Genomic DNA, 27995 nt, shown 5'->3' with positions numbered 1-27995 from the left:
TGAAACGCGCACTGCAGCGCTCAGCACTGCCTGTGTCGGCAGCGTGGGGAGGAGGTGATCGGGGAACTTTGCACATGCGCATGGGTGCGCACAGGAAAAGCTCCCTGAGGCACAGAGCTGCCTCAGGGAAAAGAAGATTTTAAAAATTAAAAATAAAGAATTTTAAAATTTTAAATTTACTTTTAACATTTCATAAATAACAGGTCCCTACCCATGTGACAGTGTCATTTTACGCTCATTCAGGTCAGGCGCGCGCCTGCCTAATGACCAAAAAATTCTGGCCACGACGTTTTGATTTTGAATTACCAATGCAATTTCTTCAACCAGCAGATATTTTTTGTTTTCACATGTTTGCTTTTACCTTGGTCCACCTGAATGTACCTTGAATGAATTGATTCCAGTTAACTTATTTCGATCTGTCTAATATTATGGAATCTTCACTTGCACACGCTAACCATTTGTGTTGCTTTCTAAAGTCACGTGATTTTTGGAAATGTTAAATTTTACCCAAATTCAGTAAAGCTCTTGATTGATTTGTTGAAAAGAGTTCAATTTAATTAATTCAGGGGATGTGGGCATCGCTGGCCAGGCCATCCCTCATTGAGAAGGTGGTGCTGAGTTGCCTTCTAGAACCACTGCAGTCCATGTGGTGTAGGTACACCCACAGTGCTGTTAGGGAGGAAGCTCCAAGATTTTGACCGTGACAGTGAAGGAACGGTGATATATTTCCAAGTCAGGATGGTGAGTGGCTTGGAGGGGAACCTCCAGGTGTGGTATTCCCATGTGTCTGCTGCTAAATGGCAGCGGTTGTGGGTTTGGAAGGTGCTGCCCAAGGAGCCTTGATGAGTTCCTGCAGTGCATCTTGTAGATGGTACACACTGCTGCCACTGTGTGTCGGTGGTGGAGGAAGTGAATGTTTGTGGATGGGATGCCAATCAAGTGGGCTGCTTCGTCCTGGATGGTGTCAAGCTTCTTGTGTTGTTGGAACTGCACTCATCCAGGCAAGTGGAGAGTATTCCATCACACTCCTGATTTGTGTCTTGTAGATGGTTAACAGGCTTTGGGGAGTCAGGAGGTGAGTTACTCTCCTCAGAATTTCGAGCCTCTGATCTGCTCATGTAGCCACAGTATTTATGTGACTAGTCCAATACCGTTTCTGGTCAATGGTAACCCCCAGGATGTTGATTGTAGGGAATTCATCGATGGCAATGCCATTGAATGCCAAGGGACAATGGTTAGATTCTCTCTTGTTGGAGACGGTCATTGCTTGGCACTTGTGTGGTACGAGTGTTACTTGCCACTTGTCAGCCCATGCCTGACTATTTCAATATCTGAGGAGTTGCGAATGGTGCTGAACATTGTACAATCATCAGTGAACATCCCCACTTCTGAACTTATGATGGAAGGAAGGTCACTGATGAAGTAGCTGAAGATAGTTGGGCCTAGGGCACAACCCTGAGGAACTCACTATCTAATACCAGGCATCCAACCATGACTCGAACACAATGGGCAGAATATTGTCGTCGGCGTGCGGGAGCGGGCCCGACACGCTGACACGTAAAATGACATGAGATGACGTCGGGTGTGCGTCCCGACGTCATGTCTCAGATTCCTGGGCGCTCCAATAGTGACATGGATTGAATTGCTGTGAAAGATAGCATCAATGACTTTGAGGAAGATCATTCATAGAATGTTACATGATTAGATTGGAGATATGGTCAATTCGGTATAGCGTTCGGCAGGCGTGCGCCGGACTATCAATGGCCTATTAAGGCCATTTAGAAAGCAATTTACCCTATTAACAAAACTGCCCATCCAACCTTAAGGTTGGCGGGCAGGTGAAGAGCCCAAGCGGCCTTCGCGTTTTCCAGAAAACCTCATCCACAGGCAGGATGAGGTTTCCTGAAGGTTTTATAAAATTAATAAATAAATGTTGTCAACTTCACAAACATGTCCCAGCTCATGTGGCACCTTTAAAATCCACTTAATCTCCCTGAGGCAGCTCTGTGTCTCAGGGAGATTGCTGCGCTCTTTCGTGCACACGCGCGAAAGAGTGTGGGCCCCGACTCTCCCTCCTCCCCCTGTCCGCACAGGCAGCGCTGAACGCTAGCGGCCGCGCATTACGCTGGGCGGGCCTTAGTTGGCCCACCCACGTAAAATGACAGCGCACAGCCAATCGCAGGTGGCGATCAGATCCGTGCCCGCTCCCGCCCGGCCTGATCGCCATAGGTAAGAATCTGCCCAATAATATGGTTGGACCTAGGGAGAAAGTGCTTTCAGCAACTTTCTACTCAAAGACTTGCTGAATTTAATGAAAGATACTGTGATCCTGTGATGTGTACATGGCACAGGATGCTGCTCAAACTACATGTTCTGAAGTTGCCTAGGTACTGCCCACTGTTGGAATGGAGAGACACTAAAAGCATTAAAATCTTCGACTGACATCAGACCATATTATTTCAATCTTCAGTGCAGTTGTTGGTGCTGCTGCTGGATTTGACACTGAACAAAACCAAGATTCCAACTGAATATGCAGTAGGAGGTACTGGCTTAGCTGAATAAACTTTCCCATTGACTTTAAATGAAGTCAAATTCAAGAATCTCCTGAGATTTTCTGATGTAGTTCTTTAGGAAACCAAGCCCACTGCTGTAGCAGATGGCAGCCTTACTGCTGCTACGAGCAACACTAGTAAATTCAAAGATAAAGAAAAATGTAAATGCTAGAAATAAACAAGAAGTCAGTCACAAGAGAGTCATTGGTTATGATGTTTAGGGTGTGGACCCTCATCTCTGAGGGATGAGGTGAAGGTCAGCATGGACATTCGGGAATCTCAGATTCCTGGGCACTCCAATAGCGACATGGATTGAATTGCATCAATGACTTTGAGGAAGATCATTCATGGAATGTTACATGATTAGACTGGAGATGTTGTTATGCTTTGAGTAGTTAGGGTTTAGCATGCACTGCTTGGTAGGATGGTAGATACAGATGCAATAGCAGCCTTTAAAAAAGAATTGGATAAATCTGTGAAGGAGAAAAAGCAGGACTCTGGGGAAAGAACAGAGGAGTGGGACTAACTTGCTCTTTGAAAGACCTGGTGCAGACTTTGTACCCAAATGGCCTACTTTTTACATTGTACCATTTTATGACATAGCAGGGAAGGTGGGTCATTCAGCCCATTATTCCTGTGCCGGCCAATTCTGATAAATACTGTGGTGAAAGGGCTATTGGGTGAAGGTTGGAGCAGAAAACTGCGAAGTAGAAGACTAGACACAACTAATATTTCCTGTAGGTAGAGGAGGGAAGCACAGTACAAAATTCCACTTTTATTCACTTTTGTTCACATTCATGCACTTCTTGTGTTCTCTCCCCTCACCTCACAGAAGTATCATCAATCAACTACTCAACAGATTGCCATTTGATTGTTTCTTGCTTGTACAGCCTCCTTAAGTCATCTCAAAACTATGCCATCAGCATCCATGTACTGCCTGGTCTTAAAGATTCTGATTTTGCCAAGGTAACCATCTCCTGTTTTGGTCCAACAAGTTCCCTTGCCTTTTCTCGGTAAAAGCTCACCTCTGTCAGCACCTCACACTGTCACCAATGTGTTAGCACAACCTTAATGGACCTATAAGAATATACCTGACAACATCCTGAAGAGTTCACTCTACTCTTCAAGTCACTCCCTCAATTCAAATTGCTTAATCTGTAGTCCAGTTAACTTGAGTTTTGAAGTTAATAACTATTAAAAAAAATATCTGCAGTGTCTGTTACACAAGTACACTTACAACATGAGCATCAACTTCTGTTCAGGCCAAATGCGTTTCTTTAATTTCTCTCAAAAAAAAATCTAATTTATCATATTTGGTTTGGAACTTAATACTTAGAAAAAATAAGGTATTTTGTAATCAATTAGTATTCTGAAACATTTGTCTTTTGATTAAGGATGTAATCAGAAATATCAAATAAAATTAAGGGCTGAGTATACTTTTTCAATTTGTATGTTCCCTACATCTCATAATTTGTGGAGAAAATCATAGTGAGTTGAATGAGCACACCATTATCGTCTAGCAAGTTTTACTGAAGAAGAGATGGTGTTGCGAATCACAATAAATTGTGGCAATGTGCCTTTAGCTTCATGAATATGGCAACTCACCTTCAACTTTGAAGAAATTGCTGCATTTGTGTGGTAAATATGAATTAAATTTGATGCAGAAAGTTAGGACTAGCACTTAACAGCAAGAGGACTCTCTTAATGATGATATTCCTGTTCCTACAAAGCCACTCGATTTCTCTGGCGAAAGGGCATAATTGAAACTGTGGAGTCACATTTCTGCAGATAGTAAATTGTTCTTGGATATTTTAAAAACTACACATTTTATTTAATGTCCTCACAGAATTGTTAAAAGGTGTAGAAGGAGGCCATTCGACCCATCGTGTCTGCACCGGCTCTCTGAGCGTTTTAACTTGGTGCCAATCTTCTGCCTTTTCCCCGTAACCCTGCACATTGTCTCTATGTAAATAATCATCCAATTCCCCACTTGAATACCTCAATTGAACCTGTCTCCACTACACATCCAGGCAGCGCATACCAAACCCTAACTACTCGCTGTGTGAAAAAAGTCTTTTTCTCACCTCGCAAAACTGTGCCCTCTGGTTTATGAGACGGAACAGTTTCTCCCTATCTACTCTGTCCAGATCCCTCATGATTTTGAAACTTCTATCAAGTCTCCTCTTAGCCTTCTCCTCTCCAAGAAAAACAGTCCCAACTTCTCCAATCTTTCTTCATAACTGAAGTGTCTCATCCCTGGCACCGTTCTCGTAAACCTCTTCTGCACTCTACCCCCATGCATTCAAATCTTTCCTATAGTGTGGCTCCCAGAACTGTACACAATACTCCAGTTGAGATCTAACCAGTGTCTTATATAAATTCATCATAAGCTCTCTGCTCTTGTACTCTAAGCCCGTATTAATGAGGCCTAGAATACTGTGTGCTTTAGAGACAACTCTCTCTACCTGTCCTGCCACCTTTAATGACTTATGTACATATACACCCAGGTCTCTCTGATCATGCAACCCTTTCGACTAGCATGCTTTATTTTATACTGACTCTCCCTGTTCCTTGTACCAAAGTATATCACCTCATGCTTCTCCGCATTGAACTCATCTGCCACCTGTCTGCTCACTCCACCAACTTGTCTATGTCCTTTTGAAGTTCTACACTGTCGTCCTCACGGTTCATAATTCTCCCAAGTTTTGTGTCGTCCGTTTGAAATTGTCACCTGCACTCCAATATCTAGACCATTTATATATATATCAGGAAAAACAAGGGTCCCAATACCGACCCCTGGGGAACTCCATTACAAACCTTCTTTCAGCCTGAAAAATACCCATTAACCATTACTCTGTTTCTTATCCCTCAGCCAATTTTGTGTCCATGTTGCTACTGTCGCTTTTATTCCAGGGCCTATAACTTTCCTCTCAAATCTGTTGTGTGGCACCGAATCGAACGCCTTTTGGTAGTCCATATACACCACATCAATGACCTTGCCCTCATCAACCATCTCTGTTACCTCTTCAAAAAACTGCAGCAAGTTAGTTAGACACGATTTTCCTTTAACAAATCCATGCTGACTCTTCCGACTCAATCCATATTTTTCCCGTGTGACCGTTAATTCTATCCTAAATAATTCTTTCTAGAAGTTTCACCACCACGGAAGTTAAACTGATTGGTCTGCAATTGCAGGGCAGATCTTTACAGCCTTTTTTGAACAAGAGTATAATATTTGCACTTCTCCAGTCCTCTGGCACCTCCCCTGAATCCAGGGAACATTGAAAGATTAGTGCCAGTGCCTCTGCAATTGCCACTCCCACTTCCTTCAATATTCTTGGATGCATCTCATCCAGTCCCGGTGCCTTATCAACTTTAATACCGATAGCTTATCCAATACCACCTCCTTATCAATTTTAAATTCTTCTAGTGACTGAGTTCCCTCCTCTGTCACCATGGCCTGAGCAGCATCTGCCTCGTAGGTAAAGACAAATGCAAAGTATTCATTTAACACCTAAGCCATGCCTCTTGCCTCTATGTGTAAATCCCCTTTTTGGTCCCTAATCAGCCCTTCTCCTCCTTTTACCACCTTTTTACTATTGATGTGTTTATAGAATACTTTGGATTTCCTTTTATGTTAGCTGCCAGTCTTTTTTCATAAACCCCCTTTGCTTCTTGTATTTGCTTTTTCACATCCCTTCTGAACCTTTTGTATTCAGCTTGATTCTTGTATTTGCTACCTGACACCTGTCGTAAGCACACTTTTTCTTCTTTAATTTCTATCTCCTTTGTCATCCAGGGAGCTCTGGATTTGTTTGTCCTACCCTTCCCTTTTGAGGGACATACCATCTCTTCCAAACCACCAAACCACCTCCTTTTTGAAGGTAGCCCATTGTTCAGCTATTGTTTTTTCCCCACCAACCTTTAGTTCCAGTCTATCTGGCCCAGCTCTGTTCTTGCCCCATTGAAGTCCATTCTCTGCCAGTTGATTACTCTTACTCTGAATTGACGAATGTCATTTTCCACCGTCATCCTTAACCTTATGATACAATGATCACTGTCCCCTTAATGTTCCTCCACTGTCACTTGATCTACTTGGCCCACCTCATTCACAAGAACCATGTCCAGCAGTGCCTCCTTTCTTGTTGGGCTGGACACATACTGCAGTAGGAAGTTCTCCTGAATACAATCTAGGAATACTTGTCCCTCACTGCCCCTTACACTACCACTATCCCAGTCTATATACGGGTAATTTAAGTCCCCCATTACAACTATGATGTTTACATCTCTCTGTAATTTCCTTGCAGATTTGTTCCTCTATATCCTTCCCACTAGCTGGTGGTCTATACATTGCACCGAACAATGTAATTGCACCCTTCTTATTCCTTAGCTCTAGCCAAATTGATTCTGTCCTTGAATTCAGACACATCCTCTTTCTCCAGTATTGCAATACTCTCCTTAACCAAAAACACCACCCCTCCTCCCTTTTTACCTTTTCCTATCTTTTCTGAACACTTTGTAACTAGGAATATTTAACACCCAGATCTGCCCTTCCTTAAGCTAGGTCTCTGTTATCGCCACAACATCATAGTCCCACAAGGCAATCTGTAACTCTCCAATCTTATTAACTATACTCCGTGCATTCACATACATGCAGGGTAATCCTGATTTGGACTTCAATACTTGCTCCCCTACTCCGACTTCATCCATTAACTTACTATTCTCTATCTGCCTCTCCCAACATTCCATGCACCCTGGTATTACTTTCTAATATTCTCTCCTGCTTCCCACACCCCTGCTGAGTTAGTTCAAACCTACCCCAACAGCACCAGCAATACGCCCCGCAAGGAACTCAGTCCCGGCTCTGTTTAGATGCAACCTGTCCGGCTTGTACAGGTGCCATCTCCTCAGAGCCGTCCCAGTGTCCCAGAAATCTAAAGCCACCCCTCCTGCACCATCTTGCCAGGCGCATTCATGTGTCTTATCTTCCTATTTCTATACTCACTTGCACATAGATTACTACTTCAGTGGCCCTGTTTGCTAATTTTCTACTTAGTTCCCTAAATTCTGATCGCAGGACCACATCCTCCTTCCTACCTATAGTCGTTAGTACCAATGTGAACCACGACCTCTGGCTGTTCGCCGTCCCCCACAAGAATGTCCTGCAGCCGTTCTGTGACATCCTTGAGCCTAGCACCAGGGAGGCAACAAACCATCCTGGAATCACGTTGACGGCCACAGAAATACCTGTCTGCTCCCTTAACTAAAGAATCCCCTGTCAGTACTGCCCTTCCGCTCTTCTTCTTCCCTTCCTGTACAGCTGGGCCATCCATGGTGCCACAGGCTTGGCTCTTGCTGCACTCTTCCAAGGATCCATCGCCCTCACCAATATCCAGAATGGAAAACCGGTTAGTGAGCGGGACCTCTGGGAACTCCTGCACTACCTGCCTGTTTCTCTTGGACTGCCTGGCAGTCACCCATTCCCTATCTGCCTGCTTGCCCCTAACTTGTGGTGTGACCACCTCTCTGAATGTGCTATCCACGTAGTTTCTGCCTCATGGATGTGCCTCAGTGACTCCAGCCACTGCTCAAGCTCTTACCTTTCCTTTGTCTCTCTTTTCAGCTCGCATTTCCAATCCAAAGAAAACGTGAGCTGAATTATGCAGAAAAAATTCTAATCAGTGGCACATGCCGTAAGATGCCTGCACCAGCATCACATTCTGGGCCAATATTTCTGCTGGGTAATTTGAGCAAGAGAACATAATCTACTTTGCAAAATTGATGGTGAGAAAAAAAAAATGTCAAAGCACCTCACTTTGTTATAATAGTTCATCTTCAGCCCACTGAGAATGCTGAGCATTTCTTTACAATATGGCGCAGCCCAAGAGTTCAAAATTTGTCATTTTAATCTTGAATATTAAGCGACAATCAGCGCTGGCTCCTCCAAATACCTCCTTGTGAATCATTCACATGACATTAGGAACCAAGCTCCTGCTTCCTTTCTTGGTCTCAGGAAAAGGGAAAAATAATGTTTGTTCTCCATTTTTGACATTTAAGGTTTTGTTTGAGCTGAACATACACAACTGCAATGTACCTTTTGTAAATTAAATATTTAGATGTTTGATATTCACAGCTCCCCAGCTATTATCAAGTCACTATGCTTTCACATAATTCACAGGAGAATGATGGATTACTCTCTGGAATATGCCTGACTGAGTGCAGCCCCAACAACACTCGAAAAGCTTGACACCATCCAGGACAAAGCAGCCCGCTTGATTGGCACCACATTCACAAACATTCACTCCATCACCACTGACGCACAGTAGCAGCAATGTGTACCATCTACAAGATACACTGCAGGAACTCACCAAGGCTCCTTAGACAACACCTTCCAAACCCACAACCACCACCATCTAGAAGGACAAGGGGAGCAGATAGATGGGAACACCACCACCTGCAATTTCCCCTCCAAGCCACACACCATCCTGACTTTGAATTATATTGCTGTTCCTTCACTGTTGCTGGTTAAAAATCTTGGCACTCCCTAACAGCATTGTGGGTGTACCTACATCACATGGCCTGCAGTGGTTCAAGGCAGTGGCTCACTACCACTTTCTAAAGGGCAATTAGGGATGGGAAACAAATGCTGGCCTAGTCAATGACACCCACACCCAGTGAAAGAATAAAAAAAAATCTTTACCAATTACTAATGATCATATTCTGCTTTTATCTGTCATATTTAAAAGATAACTGCAATTTATGACTAAATATACTTATTTCTTCCTTAATACCAATATATTAACTGCTGCCTTAGCAAATCCTAATTAAATTTATAGTGTGGGTGTGTTTCATACTGCCACAAGGAATAAATCTGATCAAACCACCAATCATTAATTCAAAATTTGGTAGAAAATTCGAAGCAAGCTTTTTCTCCAGAGCGACATCAAAGCCTAAATGAATATATAGTTGTTATTTTTTTAACCAAGCAAAGTTATACATAATTCATTCTTCAATTATACATTAAAACTAAATGATATTGCCCCAGGATGTGTTGACTGTCCAGATGCTTAGTTATGAATAATGGACATGTTAGATACAGCATCCCATTAAATATGATTCCAATGCTGTACAATTTCTCTGTGAAAAATATAAAAGTTAAAGACTGCAAGTTTAAGATTTAACACAAACTTTATTTAGCTACAAACTGTGTTTTTAATTGCTATTGTGTTTATAAATCCAGGTATAATTTCATCCAAGTAAACATTAAGTCATTAGGTTTGAGTCCTGATATTGCATTCAACTGGTGAGCAAAATTAATTTGGGGTACAAAGGAGGGAAGGCAGATAGAAGGGATGACTTGAATTATTTGAGTCTGGAGACCTCATTTTATGTGTATGAGGGAGAGAGATAGAGAGAGGTTGTATGTATATATGCACAGCTTCATCTGGGGGTCTGCGTGTGTGTGTTGGGGGGGGGGGCGCAGATTAGGAAGAGGGAACCTTATTAAATATAGGGCTCACATTTTTGCATAATTATATGCAGTCAAGTCACTCAATTTGGGACTCAATTAGGGAGGGAGTTCCAGGATTTTGACCCAGCAACAGTGAAGGAACGGCGATATATTTGCAAATCAGGATGGTGAGTGACTTGGAGGGGAACTTCCAGTGTGTTATCTATCTTAAGGGAGGAAAGTGATGTAGAGAATTGGAGAAGTGTTGGGGAGGGAATATTCCAAAACTTAGGGTCTGTGCAATAATGGAGTGATTAAAATTGGGGATGCACAGGTCAAAATTAGATATCTTGGAGGGTTGTAGAAGTGGAGGAGATTGCAGAGTTAGGGAGGGATTTGAAAACAAGGTTGAGAATTTTTAAGTCAAGACATTGCTTGACTCGGAGCCAATGAAGGTCAGCAAGCACAGAGGTGATAGCTGAATGGAACTTGTTGCAAGTTAAGACATGGGCAGCAGAGTTTTGGATGACTTGGAAGATTAAGGTAGGTAGAATGTAGGAGGTCAGCCAGGAGTGTGTTGAAATCATCAAAGTAATGAAGGCATGAATGAGAGTTTCAGGCAGATTCCAAGTTAAAGGATGTGTAGAGGAAACCCTGAAAAAAATATTCAACACAAATACAGATGGTAATGTTACTACATGACTGCATTACCTAATAAAGGAATTAGTGAGAATGTATAAAAGCCCCTGAAAACCAAAAATTAGCCCTCGAACAAATGTCAAGAAGGGCCCTTGAAAAAAAATATTTTGACACATCATATTATGATGATACCTTTCCAAGTTTTTCCTACCTCTAAACTACAATTTACTCAATTTATATGATTAAATTTAACCAGTGCTACCAAATTAATCAAGTATTGCTGGACCACGGTGTGGGTTACTGTCTACTCAGTGAAAAAGTAACCCAAGGGGAGTCAATAGTACTATAATCAGAATAAACTTTTTTTGAAGTCTTTATTAGAATCAAATAAACATGAAACCTTAGTTATTCTAATAAGTTTCTAGTACATAATTTCAAATTACCTCATGAATAGAATGGGTTCAATCCTGACTGCACACTATGTCCATTAATCTAATAGAATTTAGGGTATCTAGCAAACACTTATGATTTAGTAAAGTCTTCAGAAACAAAGATCTCATTTCTGAATGACATTTTTACTACTTCATCAGTGTTTTCCATTTAAATGTCATATTAAACAGCAACAATCCTTCACATTGCACATAACACTATTTTGAGAACTTTGTAAATGTATTGAGTTTAATTATTTTGAACCACTCGAACCACACTAGGCAGATTTAAATGTAAAAAAACAGCTTTAGTCTGACATTTCTAGCAAAAAACAGGTAATACAATAATTCAATTGCCAACACTGATTTGATTTTAAATTAGGTTTTAAACAGTGTATTTTCAGTGAGGATTGGGCTGAGGGAAATTAATTTTCTTTTAAAAAGCACTCCCAATTGCCCAAGGGGAAGACACCATTGATTCACCAGCACATATATCATCCATTCAAACACAATTTGCTTATAATTAAAGCATATTGCTGCTTTTATTTTCTATCTGAAGTAAAGAAAAACAGCTGTAACAACTACTTAGGAATTACAATTGCTAAGAGATGCCGGGCCTAGACTGTTGAGGTCAGTATTTCCAATTCTTCTGCTGCCTTGTGTCTCTTTGAAATAACATCTTGATACAGCTCCTGGTTAATCAAACCTTGGGTTATACTTTTGCTTTCTTCAAACTTGGGTAATACAACAGCAATATATCCTTCTGTAGAGGGCTAATTGTGAGGAAAGAAAGAGTTTTATATTAATATAAGTGAAACAAAACAAGACTAATAAGTTAGTCTGTGCAATACTCCTTATTTTACCTTTTCTTGTAGAAGGCTGGGCTCCTGGAGAATATTTTCATTTACTTCCAATAAACGTCCTCTAATACAACTGCAAAAAGAGGGAACTTAATGGGTAACAGTGAAATAGCTATTTCTTTTCTTTACACATGATAGCTAATGTAAATGTGAAAATAAACAACTTCCCTTTCCCACATTCCATTCCAAGATCACCTTCAATTATTTTTCTGTCATTGTCAGTCATTTGTGAATTGCTCTTGTAATGATTGTAAGTTAAACCATTTCTTACTGTTATGGGGATCATGTGACTGTATAGACGAATCAACCCTAAGTGCAGGGAATCTTGGGGGGCAGAGATTTTTAGCCTGTACCCTCATATGCAGTCTGTAAATAAAGTTTATTGTTTCTTACAAGAGACCTATCCTGCACTCTTAAATTTATGACAATTGGCGACGAGGATAAATAGTGCTGACATAGCACCTCACCTCATGACTGTGAGTATTCCTATGTTTTAAGGGGAGGAAGTAAAGAAGTATACTCGCCAGCAATGCCTGTCTTTGGTAGAATTGACCCGTACAGCTCATTAGTCAAGGACTGGAGTCAATACATTGAGCAATTAGGTTTCTACTTTGTAGATAACAAAATAACGGCGGAGGAGAAACAGATGGCAATTCTCCTAAGTGTCTGCGGGAGTAAAACCTATGAACTAATCTGTAGCTTGACGACGCCGAACGCGTCAAATTCCAGATCCTTCACCGAGCTAGTAGACCTTGTGAAAGGACATTTTTAGCCTAAACCCTCAGTGATCATGAGTCAATTGCAACGTACATCGCAAAGTTAAAACAGTTATTGGAGCACTGTGACTTCGGTGATACTTTAAACGACATGTTGTAAGATCATTTGGCTTGCAGCATAAACATCAATGCCATTCAGCAACATTTGCTTGGGATTTGCAGGCTTTGCATAGTGTGCAACATGGCAGTTTTGCTGCTTGGGTGGGAACCTGCCACCGGGCATGGAGCGAAGGGCCAGGGAGGCTACTGCGAAGTAGGATATGGTCCCTACCACTAGAAAAACAAAAAGAAATGCTGGAAGCAGCTCAACAGTAACCCAGAAGTTGAAGTGTTACCATTGTGGGGGAAATCATGCACCTGAAGTCTGTAGATTTAAAGATAAAGAATGCCACTACTGCCACAAAAAAGGCATATTGTTAAACAGTGCAGGACTAGATCAAGGCAGCCATTCCAACATCAGGTCAAGTTAAATGAAATGCACAATATAAATGAGCCAGAAGTTACTGAGGCTGACGTTTATTCCCTACACAATCTGAAGGTCACAAAAACTGAACCAATCACTGTTACACTTCAAGTAAATGGAAAACCTCTGCTCATGGAGGCTGACATAGGAGCATCGACCACAGTGGTGGGAGAACACATCTTTAAATACCTCAGAGAAGGTACCCAGCCAATGAGTTTGGAGAAAACCACTGTTCAGTTAAAAACATATACAGGAGGAACAATACAGGTGAAAGGCATCGCCTCTGTGCCTGTATCATACAAGCAACAGACAGCTCAGTTGCCGATAATTGTTGTAATAGGAGAAGGACCTAGCCTCCTAGGCTGTGATTGGTTGAAAGAAATCAAACTAAACTGGTCAAAAACTTTTCAAGTCTGGACAGGGGGAATTCTAGAGTTGCTAAAAAAAGTGACAGAGTATTCTGAGATGAGTTGGGGAAAATCAAAGGTCTACAAGCTAAAATACACGTGGGCCCTGAAGCAACATCTCATTTTTTTAACGCAAGACCTGTGCCTTACGCTTTAAAAGATAAGATAGATGCGGAATTATGTCATTTGGAGAAGTTAGGAATAATACAGCCAGTCCAATTTTCAGAAAGGGCAGCACCCATAGTCCCTGTGCTAAAACCAGACCAAACCATTCACATCTGCAGGGATTATAAATTAATGGTAAACAAGGCTGCGAAATTAGACAAATACCCAATCCCAAAGATTGAAGATCTGTATACTAAACCCACAGGAGGAAGGTCCTATACTAAACTGGACATGAGTCATGCATATCAACAGCTCCAGCTGGACAGCACATCAAGTAGTTATGTCACTATAAACATGCATCAGGGCCCACGTGCATTTCATTCTCCAAATGACACAATATCCACGCCTACCCTTCAGTGTTGTCATCTACCTGTGCGATTTTCCAAAGAGCCATGGAAAGCTTACTACAAGGGCTCCCCCGAGTTATAGTGTACCAGGACAATGTCCTAATCACAAGATCCACAAAAGCAGAACAAGTGGCAAACCTGGCAGTGGTTCTGAAGAGACTATAAGAGGCTGGTGTCGATTTAAAAAAAGAAAAGTGCACCTTCCAAGCAAAGGAAGTTACGTATCTGGGTCATTGAGTGGATGCCCAGGGGTTGCATCCCTTGGAGGAGAAAGTCAGGGCAATCAAGGAAGTGCCCTCTCCTACCAACGTCACGGACCTCAAGTCTTTGTTGGGCATGCTAAACTATTATGGTCAATTCGTGCCTAATCTATCTACAGTGTTAGCCCCTTTACACTTATTAGTGAAGAAGAACCACAGATGGTCCTGGAAGGCACAGCAAGAGGAAGCCTTCACAAGAGTCAAGAAAGTTTTACATTCATCACGTCTGCTAATGCACTATGACCTAAGGAATTGATTCACTTGTGATGCTTCTCCCTATGGAGTGGGAGTAGTATTGTCACACAAGATGGAGGATAGATCTGAAAGACTGATAGGATATGTATCCAGAACCCTGTCTGCAGCTGAGAAAGGATACTCACAAATTGAAAAAGTGGGCTTACCAATCATATTTGGAGTAAAAAAAGTTCCATAATATTTGCACGGTCGACACTTCACTATAGTGTCAGATCACAAACCATTGTTACTATTGTTTAGTGAAGGTAAGGCAATCCCACTGATAGCCTCTGCTAGAATTCAAAGATGGGTTTTAATTTTGTCAGTATACGAGTACACTTTTATGCACCATCTGGGTGTGCATATAGCAAATGTAGACGCCCTCAGTTGTCGCCCTTTGCCAGATAGTATTACACATGTTCCAGTATCTCAAGAGGTAGTACTTGTGCTGAATTTCCTGGACTCCTCACCAGTCTGCGCAAGATAGGTAAAGAATTGGACAAATTGGGATCCAATTTTAGCAAGAGCCCGTGAACAAGTATTACAAGGATAGTCAAATGCACAAGTCCCTGAAGAATTAAAACCGTTCCTTGTATGTTGTTCTGAACTGAGTTGTAAAGATGGTATCTTGTTATGGGGAGCAAGAGTCGTTATCCCTGTGCAAGAAAGAGAACCATTACTGGAAGAACTCCATAGTGCGCATCCTGGCATTTCGAAAATGAAGATGCTCGCACAATGTTATATCTGGTGGACAGGCATAGACAATGATATAGAAAAAATAGTGAAACACTGTCTCCAGTGTCAGCAACAGCAGAAGTTGCCCGTTTCAGCTCCACTGCATCTGTGGGAGGGGCCTGGTCGAACTTGGGTTAGACTACATAGGCTATGTAGGTCCATTTCTAGGTACCATGGTGATTATCGACGCACAATCCAAATGGATGGGCGTGTTTGAAGTGAGATCACCTACTTCGTCTGTAACCGTTGAAAAACTGCATCAGAGTTTCGGTGTTCATGGTTTACCTGAAGTTATTGTGTGAGACAATGGTATGGCTTTCACTAGCACTGAATTCCAAAGATTCTGTGAACCTAAATGGGATTAAACACGTCAGAATAGCACCATATCATCCCTCGTCCAATGGGTCAGCAGAAAGAGCTGTGCAAGCCTTTAAAACCGGCATGAAGAAACTAACAGAGGGAATGTTAGAGATGCGCATTTCAAGATTCCTGTTCAGCTATCGCACAACTCATGCGACCACTGGTTTAACATATTCAGAATTTTAATGAAGCGTCGGTTTCATACAAGATTGAGTCTAGTATTCCCTAATATGGAGAGGAAGGTGGAGAGAAACCAGGGAAGTCAGAAAGTGAATCATGACATTCACAGTAAACATCGAGAGTTTACTGTGGAAGGGACAATTTTTGTACGAAATTTTACAACTGGGCCAAATGGGTCTCTGGTACAATTGTCTCTGAAACAGGGCCTTTATCCTATCAAGTGGAAGCTGAAAACCGGATTGTTAGGAAACACGTCGATCATCTCAGAAGTCAAGAAACCCTCCAACTACCAGTTGATCCACCTGAAATCGAAGTCATAACTTCAACCCCTAAGGTGCCAGATCGACAAAGGATAGACATACTGGATGTCTCTGTTGAAGTGAATAATTCTGAACTGCCATTGTCTAAGGATGTCCCTGATGCTGCAGTTCCTGTGCAAGTCGGTCCAATGGAAGAACCTCCAGTTCTAGACTTGCATCGCTCTATGCCAATCTGAAAAGCTCCTCAAAGACTAAATTTATAATGGCATGAACTGTATATAATATGGGTTAAGATGTTTTTGTAAATAAGAGGGTAAAACAAAATTAAAGGGGGAGGAATGTAATGATTGTAAGTTAAACCATTTCTTATTGTTATGGGGATCATTTGACTGTGTAGACGAATCAGACCTATGGGAAATCTTAGGAGAGGAGCTTCTTAGCCTCAGTCTTGGGACAAGTATGTAGCCTGATCTGGAGGTTGTAAATAAAATTTACTGTTTCTTACAAGAAACCCGTCCTGCACTCCTAAGTTTATTAAGTTCCCAAGCAACATAAGCCTACTTCCTGAACTTATTACACTAGCTGTTTTGCCTGGGGTGATGAATTTTCTCCATAACAGAACATTGAATGATGTCAATTTCTGGTATTAAAATCAGCAGCAACTCAAGGCACGTTTTTCGCATGGCCACAGGATGGCTCCATTGCCTCATATCAAGTCTCTTGTAAAAATCTCTAAAAAAATTGAAAAATTTACTGTATCCAAAAGCAAAGTCATGGCACCTGGGATGAAAGATACTGCACATGTACAAACACGCAGAACTATTCTTAGAATGTAACATTATGCTCATTGCTTGTCTTGCAGGGAATTCTGACTCTGCTGCACAGGGAGGAACAATGTATCAGCCTGAGTCCCTCTTTCCAGACACAGATCACCAGTCACCTTTCAGATAGGATGACAAAATAAGGATGCAAGAATGAGAGGAAAGAATTATTTTAAAATCTAAAATTGATTGTGAAGGAAGAGAATATACAAGAATTCTAACTGCTAATGTAGCAGTTTTAGTTCTGGATCTGGGACGTCTTCCTCAATTCTCAGCAGAGCTGGAGGCAGGCTGCTCATTTCTCTGCTCTAGCATGAGATGCCCGCACTGGACATCCTTTTTGTTTCGAAGCCCATGAGGGCCCTGCCAAAGACTGCACCTCCTGCAGCTGTGCAAGGGCAGACTCAGTCACTGGGGCAAGTGTGGTTCATTCAGAGTGGGGAGAATAAGGGCCAACAAATGGGGGCACATTGGGAAGAACCTCCACTGCCTTGTTCCTGTCTCCTGCTTCCCTCTTGGGGGCCCACCTGCACTTCCTTGATAACCAAGAGTGGGAGAGCACTTGACAGCCATGATGGCTGAACGCCAAACTCACATGCAATACTTTCACAGAAACAGAAGGCCATTCAGCCCATCGAGCCTGCTCCGCCATTCGATACGATCATGGCTAATAGAACATTTCAATGCCTCTTACCTACACTATCCACATAACCTTTTACGCTATTGTTAATCAGAACAATCCACCTTAAACATGCTCAATGACTGAGCTTCCACAGCCCTCTGGGGTAGAGAATTCCAAAGATTCACAACCCTCTAAGTAAAGAAATTTTTCCTCATCTCAGTCCTAAGTGGCTTCCCCCTTATTTTGAAATTGTGTCCCCTGGTTCTAGACTCCCCAACCAGGGCAAACATCTTACCTGCATCTACCCTGTCTATTCCTTTAAGTGTTTTGTAGGTTTAGATGAGATCACCTCTCATTTTTTGAAACGCTAGAGAATACAGGCCCAGTTTTCCCAATCTCTCTTCATAAGACAGTCCCGCCATCCCCAGAACAGGTCTAGTGAACCTTTTTGCACTTCCTCTATGGCAATAATATCCTTTCTGAGGTAAGGAGACCAAAGTCTCTGCACACAGTACTCCAGGTGCGGTCAAACCAAGCTTCTATAAAATTGAAGCAAGACTTCACTACTCCTGTACTCAAATCCTCTTGCGATAAAGGCTAACATTCCATTAGCCTTCTTAATAGTTTGCTGCACCTGCATGTTAGCCTTCAGTGACTTATGGACAAGGACACCCAGGTCCCTTTGTACATCAACACTTTCTAATCTCTTACCATTTAGGAAATACTCTGCACATCTGTTCCTTCTACCAAAGTGGGTAACCTCACATTATGTTCCATCTGCTTTGTTCTTGCCCACTCACTAAGTCTGTCCAAATCCTCCTGTATCCGCTTTACATCTTCCTCAAAACACACATTTCCACCTGGCTTTGTTTCATTGTGAACTTGGAAATATTGCATTTGGTTACTACATCCAAATCATTGATATATATTGTGAACAGCTGGGGCTCAAGTACTGATCCTCGTGTACCCCACTAGTCACAGCCTGCCAACAAGAGAATGAACCATTTATTCCTACTCTGTTTTCTGCCTGTTAGCCAATCCTTAATCCATGCCAGTATATTGCCTCCCATCCCATGTGCTTTCATTTTGCTAATCAAACTCCTGTGGGGGACTTTATCAAAAGCCTTCTGAAAATCCAAGTATACTATGTCCATCGACTCTCCTTTATCAATTTTGTTAGTAACACCTCGAAAAACTCCAACAAGTTCGTCAAACGTGATTTCCCATTCGCAAATCCATGCTATGCCCAATCAGATCATGGTTATTTGAGTATCTATTTATCACATCCTTTATAACAGATTCTAGCATTTTCCCTACTACTGATGTAAGGCTAATAGGTCTGTAGTTCCCTGTTTTCTCTCTCCTCTCTCTTAAATAGTGGGTAACATTTGCTACCTTCAAATCTTCAGGAATCGATGTTGTGTAAACTGGCAGCCACAGTGTGCAAGTCATTGGTGTCAGATGAAGAGTCATATTCGACTCAAAACGTTAATTCTGTTTCTCTCTCCACGGATACCGCCAGAAATGCTGATTTTTTCCAGCACTTTCTGTTTTGATTTCAAATTTCCAGCGTCCACAGTATTTTGCTTTTACAATCCAGTACATCTTTGCTAGGGTATAATGAAAGGTGCTTCTAGACTGGTCAAGGCAGCAGAACCTCATTATGAGCAAGCCAATTACTTGCTCTATTAAAGCCTTGGTGGTAATGTGGCTCCTGTTGTTTCCCCCTGTTCCACTGTGGTGGGGTTCCTCACTGGGGTGATCAGCTAGGTCTAGTCTGTTTCCCAGGAGCCAACTGCTGACGCTGTCTGAGGAGAAATGAGCTGCTGAACTCAAGATTGCCAAAGGATGAATGAGTCACGGTAGTGAAAAAAATTGATGGTGTGGTCACCTCAGCATCCGTGGGCACTGGGTGGCCACTTGTTCCTCTTGAGCAGAAGCTGCAGAGGTCTATGATCATCCGCCATCAGATCTAGAACCTTCTGAGGCAATGCTGCTCAGAAATGTTTAAGAAGCTGACCCTTGACCAATAGATGCTGAATTGATGGTATCATCTCCTTCAAGGTGCAGCCCTGTGTCCATCCCCTCTGTTCCATCCAGCTGCATATGGCTGTAGAGAAGGCAGCTGCTGCTGCCCCTGTCACTGTGGCTGCTGAGCTGGAGCATGCTGCACCGCCTCCCGAGAGGTCCAACTAACTGCAGAATAAGTGGACCCCATGTACAGGGAATAAGATGAGATTGCCCTCAGTGGTATCCAAGACACTTGATATAAGCTGCATAAAGTTGCAGTCCCCAGCAAAATCAGTGATTTTGGGCTGAAAGAACTGCTCCCATTTGCACAAGCCTTTCACTGTGGCTGACCATAGGTTTGTCAATTTCACCTTTTATACTGCTCATATAAGGGTAGGTTCATTCTATGATCAGTTCCTACTGCGCACATCTTCTCCAACCTGGTGAGTTGGAGACACAGAGTGGAACTTGTGCGCTGTTGGGAATGAAGGGTTCCATGCTTAAAAAGGCTCTCAATTGCCTTTTAAAGTACCTCAATTCTGGTCCCATCAGGCCAAAGGGTTCCCCAATGGACTCGCAACCTGCCCAGGGAAAGCCAGAACAGGGCAAGATCACGCCATCCCAATGTCAATTTCCAAGACTTTCCTGCCCCACATACTCTGGAACCTGCCTCCACCTGCTGGGAAAATTCTGCCCAGTGTCTCTAAAAGCAAAAAAAGGCTTTATACAGTGCAAAAACTCCTGTTGTGTATAACAGGTTCAGTTGGGTAAGTGCTAATGGGTAGAAGCCCTTCACCTGTGATACTTCACTTTCCTGACACCCTGAGTTCATTTTTTCTTCTTCCAAGTAACAAAAGTATGATGGAACCATGAAGGGGGACCCATTATAAAAGGTAATGATGGCAGGTGAGAAATAAGGCCTCCCAGCAATTCTTCTCAATTCCCTAGGCACACAATGAATGAAGGCCTACTGCTATCTTGCAATTTCAAAATTGATAGCTGCTTTGGAGCTCACTTTATTTACGTAGTGCAACGAGTGGCTACCTGGCCCATTAAATGATTTCCCTTTTCCATTAATGTTCTAGGTTTCCCTGTGCCAACTTTATATGAACACTGCTTGCATCCACTCCACACCTGGCATAACATGAGGAAATTCATGCAGTGTGATGATAAATTGTCGCTTCTTTGTTATTTAAACGTGATTTGTAGCATCCAAAAGTTAGTTCCTGTCACTGGCTGTGATATCATTGAAAATACATGTTGAGTATTACAGATGTTCATTCATTTTCCTCATGGGAACAACCTGGGACTAAGCACAAACAGGTAAGTCTGATGAGGAAATTAAGCACCTACAAATCTACTGCTACCGCAGCCAGACAGTCTTCTCAAGTACTGATGAAGTAGCAGTCAGGCCTTCATACAAGGTCTTAGTGAACATGTAGAAGCTACTTACAGACTGAGCAGGACACCGCCTTCACTGAGGCCATCCTCTGGATAATGGATAACTAATTACTATATTTACACAGTGTTTGGACTAGTCAATGGGATCATGACCAAAATAAATCAAAGCTCTGTGACTGATGGCGGCTGTTATAGTTGTAGCTCCAGGATAAGAGCCAACAGGTCATGCAACTCTAAATTCGACACTACTATGCCTCTACCATGTTATGGACAGGTGGGGAAAGATTTGAGGTCAAAATTTATCCATTTATGACAAGCGGTGAAAGAGAAGTGTGATATGTGGTACACAGAAATATCCTAATCACAAGGTTAGTGCACAAAAGTACAGCCCAATTTATGTAAACTTTACAATAGTTGCAATACTTAACGAACTTCAGGTTTATTACAGATATAATCTTCAAAATAAAGAGAAAGATCTTGCCTATATATTGTGTACTCCTCCCCATCTGTACACTGTATCCTGCACAATGGGGCAAGTTCTGTTAGAAACTGTCCACCCTGAAACAAAGTTAAACAAACATACATAATCAAATAATTTGCATTCACCAGGAAAGGAGAAAAATCTTTTGCTGCCAGCCTCTCAAAGCAACTATTTCTATCAATTTTCCACAACTGAGGAAATTGGCTTAACAACAGAGGGCAGTCACAGATGCAAACCGTGCAAGCTTTAAAGGTTGATGCCAATACTAAGTATCAGTGGTTTGAGGAGCTTCAGCTCAGAGTCATTGAGCTGGAAGCCAAGCTGCAGGCACTGCGATGCATCTGGGAGGGGGAAAGTTACCTGGTACTTTCTACCAGGAGATGGTCACACCTCTTCAGCTAGGTGGATCTTTAGAGTTGATCACTGGTCAGGGACAAGAGGGTGTGGTAGAGAGTCAGGCAGGTAAGGGAATTCAGCAGGTAGTGATGGAGGAACCTCAGTGCCTGACTTTGTTCAACAGGTACAAGGTGCTTGCAACCTGTGTGGGTGAGGAGAAGGACTGCAAGGTGGATGAGCAGACTTGCCACGGCACCATTGCGAAGGTTGTCATTCAAGGTGGCAGAGCAAAGAGGAGCGTGGTAGTGATAGGAGACAGTATAGTCAGGGGGATACTGTTCTCTGCAGCTGTGACCAGGTGCTCTGAAGATTGTGTTGTCTACCTAGTGGCAGGGTTAAGGACATCCCCTCGCAGCTGGAGAGTAACTTGGAGTGGGAGGGGGAGGATCTAGTTGCCATAGCCCACGTGGGAACCAACGAAATAGGGAGAACCAGGAATGATGTTCTGCTAAGAGAATTTGAGGAGTTAGGGTCCAAATTAAAACACAGAACACCAAATGCAATAATCTCTGGATTGTTACCTGAGCCACACCAATGTGTGGTTCAAAGAATGGTGTGGCAAGAAGGGGTTTCGATTTATGAGGTACTGGCATCAGTAGTCAGGGAAGAGTGAACTTTTCTGTTGGGACGAGCTACACTTTAACCAGGCTGGAACCAGCATCCTGGCCAATTGCGTAACTAGGGCTGTGGACAGTGCTTTAAACTAACAGACGTTGGGGCGGGGTCAGGGGGTGGTGAGGGGAAGGTTTGAGTCAAGGGAGATTTAGAAATCCAAAGAGAAAGATCGAGGTATTGCCAGATTATAGCAATGTGGGTAAAGACAAGCAGAATGGGACAAGAAGGGACAGAGAATTTAACAAAAATTGTACACCAATGAATAAGGTCATTGCAGGGAATAGGAGTAAAAAATGAAATTAAAAGTGCATTATCTGAATGCATGAAGCATCTGCAATAATTTAGAGGTAAATGATTTAGATCCAATTGCCATTACTTCAGCTACTTAACAAACTATATCAATGACTTAGATGAAGAGACAGAGAATAATGTATCTAAGTTTGCTGATGATACAAAGCTTGGTGGAAAGGTAAGCTGTGGAGAGAACACAGAGAGGCTCCAAAGAGATAGAGATAAGTTAAGTGAGTGGGCAACAAAATGGCAGATGGATTATAATGTAGGGAAGTGTTAAATTATTCACTTTGATCGAAAGAATAGAAGAGCTGAACGTTTTTTAAAAGGTTGGAAACTTATAAGTGTTGATGTCCTAAAAGACTTTGGTATGCTTGTACAAGGAACACAACAAAGTACAGCAAGCAATTAGAAAAGCAAATGACATGTTTGCCTTTATTGCAAGGGGATTGGAGTATAGGAATAAAGAAGTCTTGCTAGAGTTATATAGGGTTTTGGTGAGACCACATCTGAAATACTGAGTGCAGTTTTGATCTCCACATTTAAGAAAAGATATACTTGCATTGGTGGTGGCACAGCAACGGTTTACTAAATTGATCCCTGGGATGAGGGGGTTATACTATGATGAGAGGCTGAGAAAATCGGGTCTATTTTCTCTGGAGTTTAGAAGAATGAGAGGCGATCTGATTGAAACGTACAAGATTCTGAAGGGGCTTGATAGGGTAGATGCTGAGAGATTGTTTCTGCTGGTTAGGAAATCTAAAATGCAGGGACACAGTTTCAGGATAAGGTGCCGATCATTTAGGACTGAGATGAGGGGAAATTACTTCACTCAAATGGTAATGAATCTTTGGAATTCTCTGCCTCGGAGTTATGGATGCTCCATCATTGAATACATTTAAGGTTGGGAAAAACAGATTTTTAGTTTCTCAGGGAATCAAGGGGTATGGGGAAGGCAGAGAAGTGGAATTGAAGTCCAAGATCAGTCATGATCATATTAAATGGCAGAGCAGGCTTAGCAGGCCATATGGTCTACTCCTGCTTCTATTTCCTGTGTTCTTGTGTATAGCAAAGGTGCACAAACTACAGCCTGAGGGCCATATGCAGCCCCATGAAGACCTGGTGATTCACCTAAATGAAGAAAGAGAAATAACTTGAAAGTCAGGATGTTCCGAAGCATTTCACAGCCACTGAAGGTTGAGGTATATTTGGTGAATGCTGAACCTCAAGCCATTGTTTCCAGGACTGTCACTGACCTCATCTCCTCTGGAGATCTACCCTCCTCAGCTTCCAACCTCAGTCTCCCAACCCCGGACAGCCCGCTTCTACCTCCTTCCCAAAATCCACAAACAGGACTGTCCCAGGAGACCAATTGTGTCAGCCTGTTTCTGCCCCATGGAACTCTTCTGTTCCTATCTTGACTCCGTTCTCTCTCCCCTTGTCCAGTCTCTTCCCACCTACATCCGTGATTCCTCTGATGCCCTACATCATATCAACAATTTTCAGTTCCCTGGCCCTAACTGCCTCCTCTTCACCATGGACGTCCAATCCTTTTACACCTCCATCCCCCACCAGGATGGTATGAGGGTTCCCCACTTCTTTTTTGAACAGAAGCCCGAACAATCACCATCCACAACCACTCTCCTCCGCCTGGCTGAACTTGTTCTCTCACGGAACAATTTCTCCTTAAACTTGTCTCACTTCCTCCAAATAAAAGCTATGGCTATGGGTACCCACATGGGTCCCAGTTACGCCTGTCTCTTTATGGGGTGTGTGGAACATTCCTTGAAGTCCTCAGGCCTCCTCCCACAACTCTTTTCTTGGTACATCAGTGACAGTTTCGGTGCTGCTTCATGCTCTCGTCCGGACCTGGAAAAATTTAGCAATTTTGCTTCCAATTTCCACCCCTCTATCACCTTCACATGGTCCATCTTCGACAGTTCCCATCCCTTCCTTGACCTGTCTGTCTCCATTTCTGGTGACAGGCTGCCCACCAATGTTCATTACAAGCCCACAGATTCCCACAGCTACCTCAACTACAGCTCCTCACACCCTGCTTTCTGTAAGGACTCTATCCCATTCTCTCAGTTTCTTCACCTCTGTCGTATCTGTTCCAATGATACCAATTTCCAAAACAGTGCTTCTGACATGTCTTCTTTCTTCCTTAACCGAGGTCACCCCCAAACACACTGTGGTTGACAGGGCCCTCAACCATGTCTGACCTATCTCCTGCACCTCTGCCCTCACACCTTCCACTCCCTCCCAAAACCATGATAGGGTCCCCCTTGTCCTCACTTTTCACCCCACCAGCCTCTGCATTCAAAGGATCATCTTCCGCCATGTCTGCCAGTTCCAGCATGATGCCACCACCAAACACATCTTCCCCTCACCGTACCCAGCCCCCCACCCCGTCAACATTCCGTAGGGACTATTCCCTCCTGGGCACCATGGTCCACTCCTCCATCACCCCCAACACATCATCCCCTTCCCACAGCAACCTTCTCTTGCAATCGCAGAAGGTGCAACACCTGCTCCTTTACCTCCTCCTTCCTCACCGTCCAAGGGCCCAAACACTCCTTTCAGGTGAAGCGGTGCTTCACTTGCACCTCCTTCAATTCGGTCTACTGCATTCGCTGCCCCCAATGTGGTCTCCTCTACATTGGGGAGACCAAATGCAGACTGGGTGACCACTTTGCGGAACACCTTCGGTCTGTCTGCAAGCATGACCCAGACCTTACTGATGATTGCCATTTCAACACACCGTCCTGCTCTCATGCCCAAATGTCCATCCTTGGCCTGCTGTAATGTTCCGGTGAAGCCCAACGCAAACTGGAGGAACAGCACCTCATCTTCTGATTAAGCACTTTACAGCCTTCCGGACTTAGCAATGAGTTCAACAACTTCAGACCATGAACTCTCTCCTCTATCCTCACCCCTTTTTTAATCGCCTTTTTTCTACATTCATTTTTGTTTTTATCCACTTATTTTTCTTTTTATTTATTTTGGTTGATTTATTCATTGTTTTATCCCCTTTTTAACTCCCTTCTTTCCCATTATCTATCCTTTTTTCCCCACCACCACCCCCTCCCCCACCCCATCCCCAAAAGGGCCATCTGTTATTTGTTCCAAGTTGTTCTATCACACAATGCTCACCCTCATTCTACTATTATCACATCCTGCTTTCTTACCCTTATGCCACTATCAGCACCTCTTTTAGCCCTTACCACTACCATTAACACTCGCTTTGTCTTTTAGTTCATGACATCTTTGTCAATCTTTCCTTTGTCCCCACCTATCGCTGACTTTCTATCCAGCTTCACCCCCCTTAAACAGTATAAATTTCATCACATTTTCACTTCTCTTTAGCTTTGAAGAAGGGTCATACAGACTCGAAATGTTAACTCTGTTTTTCTCTCCTCAGATGCTGCTGGAGCTGCTGCGTTTTTCCAGCATTTTCTGTTTTTGATTCAGATTTCCAGCATCTGCAGTATTTTGATTTTATCTGAGGTGTATTTGGTGTTGTAATGTAGGGAAATCAATTTGTACACAAACCCTGCAAACAGATAATCTATGTTTTTGTTTAAAAGATAAATATTGATCAGGACATCAGGAGATCTCCCATGCCCTTCAACTCCATGCGAGTGCAGATGGGGCCCTCTATTTAATGTCTCATCCAAAAGATGGCACCTCCAACATTCCCTCAGTACTGCAATGAAGTGTCGGCTAGATTATGTGTTCAAGTTAGGGAGTGGGCTTGAATCCATGAACTCCTGATTTAGAGGCTAGAATGCTACCAGTGAGCCAAGGGGGCATCCTTTTACAGCGAGTAATTCCCAAATCCATCAATAAGGGAGTGGGCACTGAGAACAAATCTACTGCAACTACCAGCCTTATCAAATTGAAAAAAGCAAAGCCAGAAGCATAAGATAAACAGAAATAGACATTGAGCAGCAAATTCAAGCATTTGGTAACTTAGCTTAATATTTAGATATCCAAAATTAATTTGCAATAATTGGTTGGTAGTATTCGAAATTACTTTACATGCACCAATACCAAAATGATTATCCTTTTATATAATGTGGCCCACAGGATCTGAAGGTATGCAACTAAATGGCCCAAAGCAGGGGAGAAATATTGGATGTCCTTTGGTATAAGATTTGCAGAAGTATATCAATAACAAGATTTTTTGAAGTCTGCAGGTATTGCTAAAATTGAAAGCATAGCAAATTTCAGAAACCACATTCAGAAGGACCTGGGTCTTCCAGGAAATTTAAAAACAAACTTGAGAAATCTGGATGAAATATTAAACTCAGTTCATTGGTACGAAATTGTAAAATAATCAGTATGGAAACACTGGGTTAAAAACAGGGAGCTTTGGATGCACTTCATAACATTTACAGATCAAGAAATGGGGTTATGGATTACTGCGCAAAGATCAATGAAACCATCAGTACATAGCTTCAGCTATTCTACATACTGAAAACAGTTTGATAAAGCACAGAATCAGATTTAGTTCCTTGAACAAAGTATAAACTTTCAAACAAATATATCTAAAAGAAATACTCCTTCAGAAGCAGGAACCAAGAAATAAGAGCTGCATGTAATATTTACATCCAAATGACACTTTGTTAGACTGCAATTTTTTTGATGGAATTGTCACTTTCTTCCAATTTGTCACAAGCCAGCCTTTACACTTTCTAAGTCTCTTGGGCTTAAGCTGAGAAAGAGAGCAGCTTTTTCTTTAAATCTTACTAAAGCCACTGTACCTGAAATAAGCATGTGTGCTTACTGTGCAGCCATTTTTGAACTGGGTGGTCAGAGCCTGAATTAATATTCCATCTAAGACATAAAATGCTCAAAAACGCTATTATGACAATTTTAGTGTCATGAATGATAAAATAAATTGACATTAAAATGAGTAAAATTACACAGCGTTGACAGTTATTGTATGCATTTTCTTCTACATCTAAGGTCAGGGGAGAGAGTGGTGAGGAAAGAGAAGAGATTCAAATAAAGTTTTTTAAAAACTTACCCGTTTAGATTTTCCTGAGACCTTGTTTTGTAGTCGACTACAGTTGGCACTGATCTGATAGCTAATATTTTTTATTTTTTTCCCACTCTGTAACACAGGGTGAGATTCTGCCAGAGTGATGACACATATCCTATTACAATCAAAAGAAAGGCTTGAGTTAGGGCCTTACAGAAAAATGAAAGAAATGGGAGATTTCCAAATTTATAGTGC

The 27995-nt window shown here is 42.3% G+C and overlaps 1 protein-coding gene across 1 annotated transcript in view; it reads right to left on the bottom strand.

Moving 5' to 3' along the window:
- Positions 1-10982: 10982 nt before the first annotated feature.
- The window catches only part of abitram (actin binding transcription modulator), a 29270-nt gene continuing 12257 nt past the window's right edge, over positions 10983-27995 (bottom strand). The window contains exons 3-6 of the mRNA XM_078538523.1: positions 27786-27915; positions 21452-21528; positions 11933-12002; positions 10983-11842 (exon numbers count right to left, since the gene is read on the bottom strand). Coding sequence (XP_078394649.1) covers positions 11687-11842; positions 11933-12002; positions 21452-21528; positions 27786-27915 — 433 coding nt within the window. The 3' untranslated portion in view covers positions 10983-11686. The remainder of the gene's footprint in view (positions 11843-11932; positions 12003-21451; positions 21529-27785; positions 27916-27995) is intronic.

The sequence above is a fragment of the Cetorhinus maximus genome, chromosome 3, assembly GCF_964194155.1.
Source record: "Cetorhinus maximus chromosome 3, sCetMax3.hap1.1, whole genome shotgun sequence".
NCBI classification, from domain to species: domain Eukaryota; kingdom Metazoa; phylum Chordata; class Chondrichthyes; order Lamniformes; family Cetorhinidae; genus Cetorhinus; species Cetorhinus maximus.
This window is presented reverse-complemented; position numbering and strand designations above follow the sequence as displayed.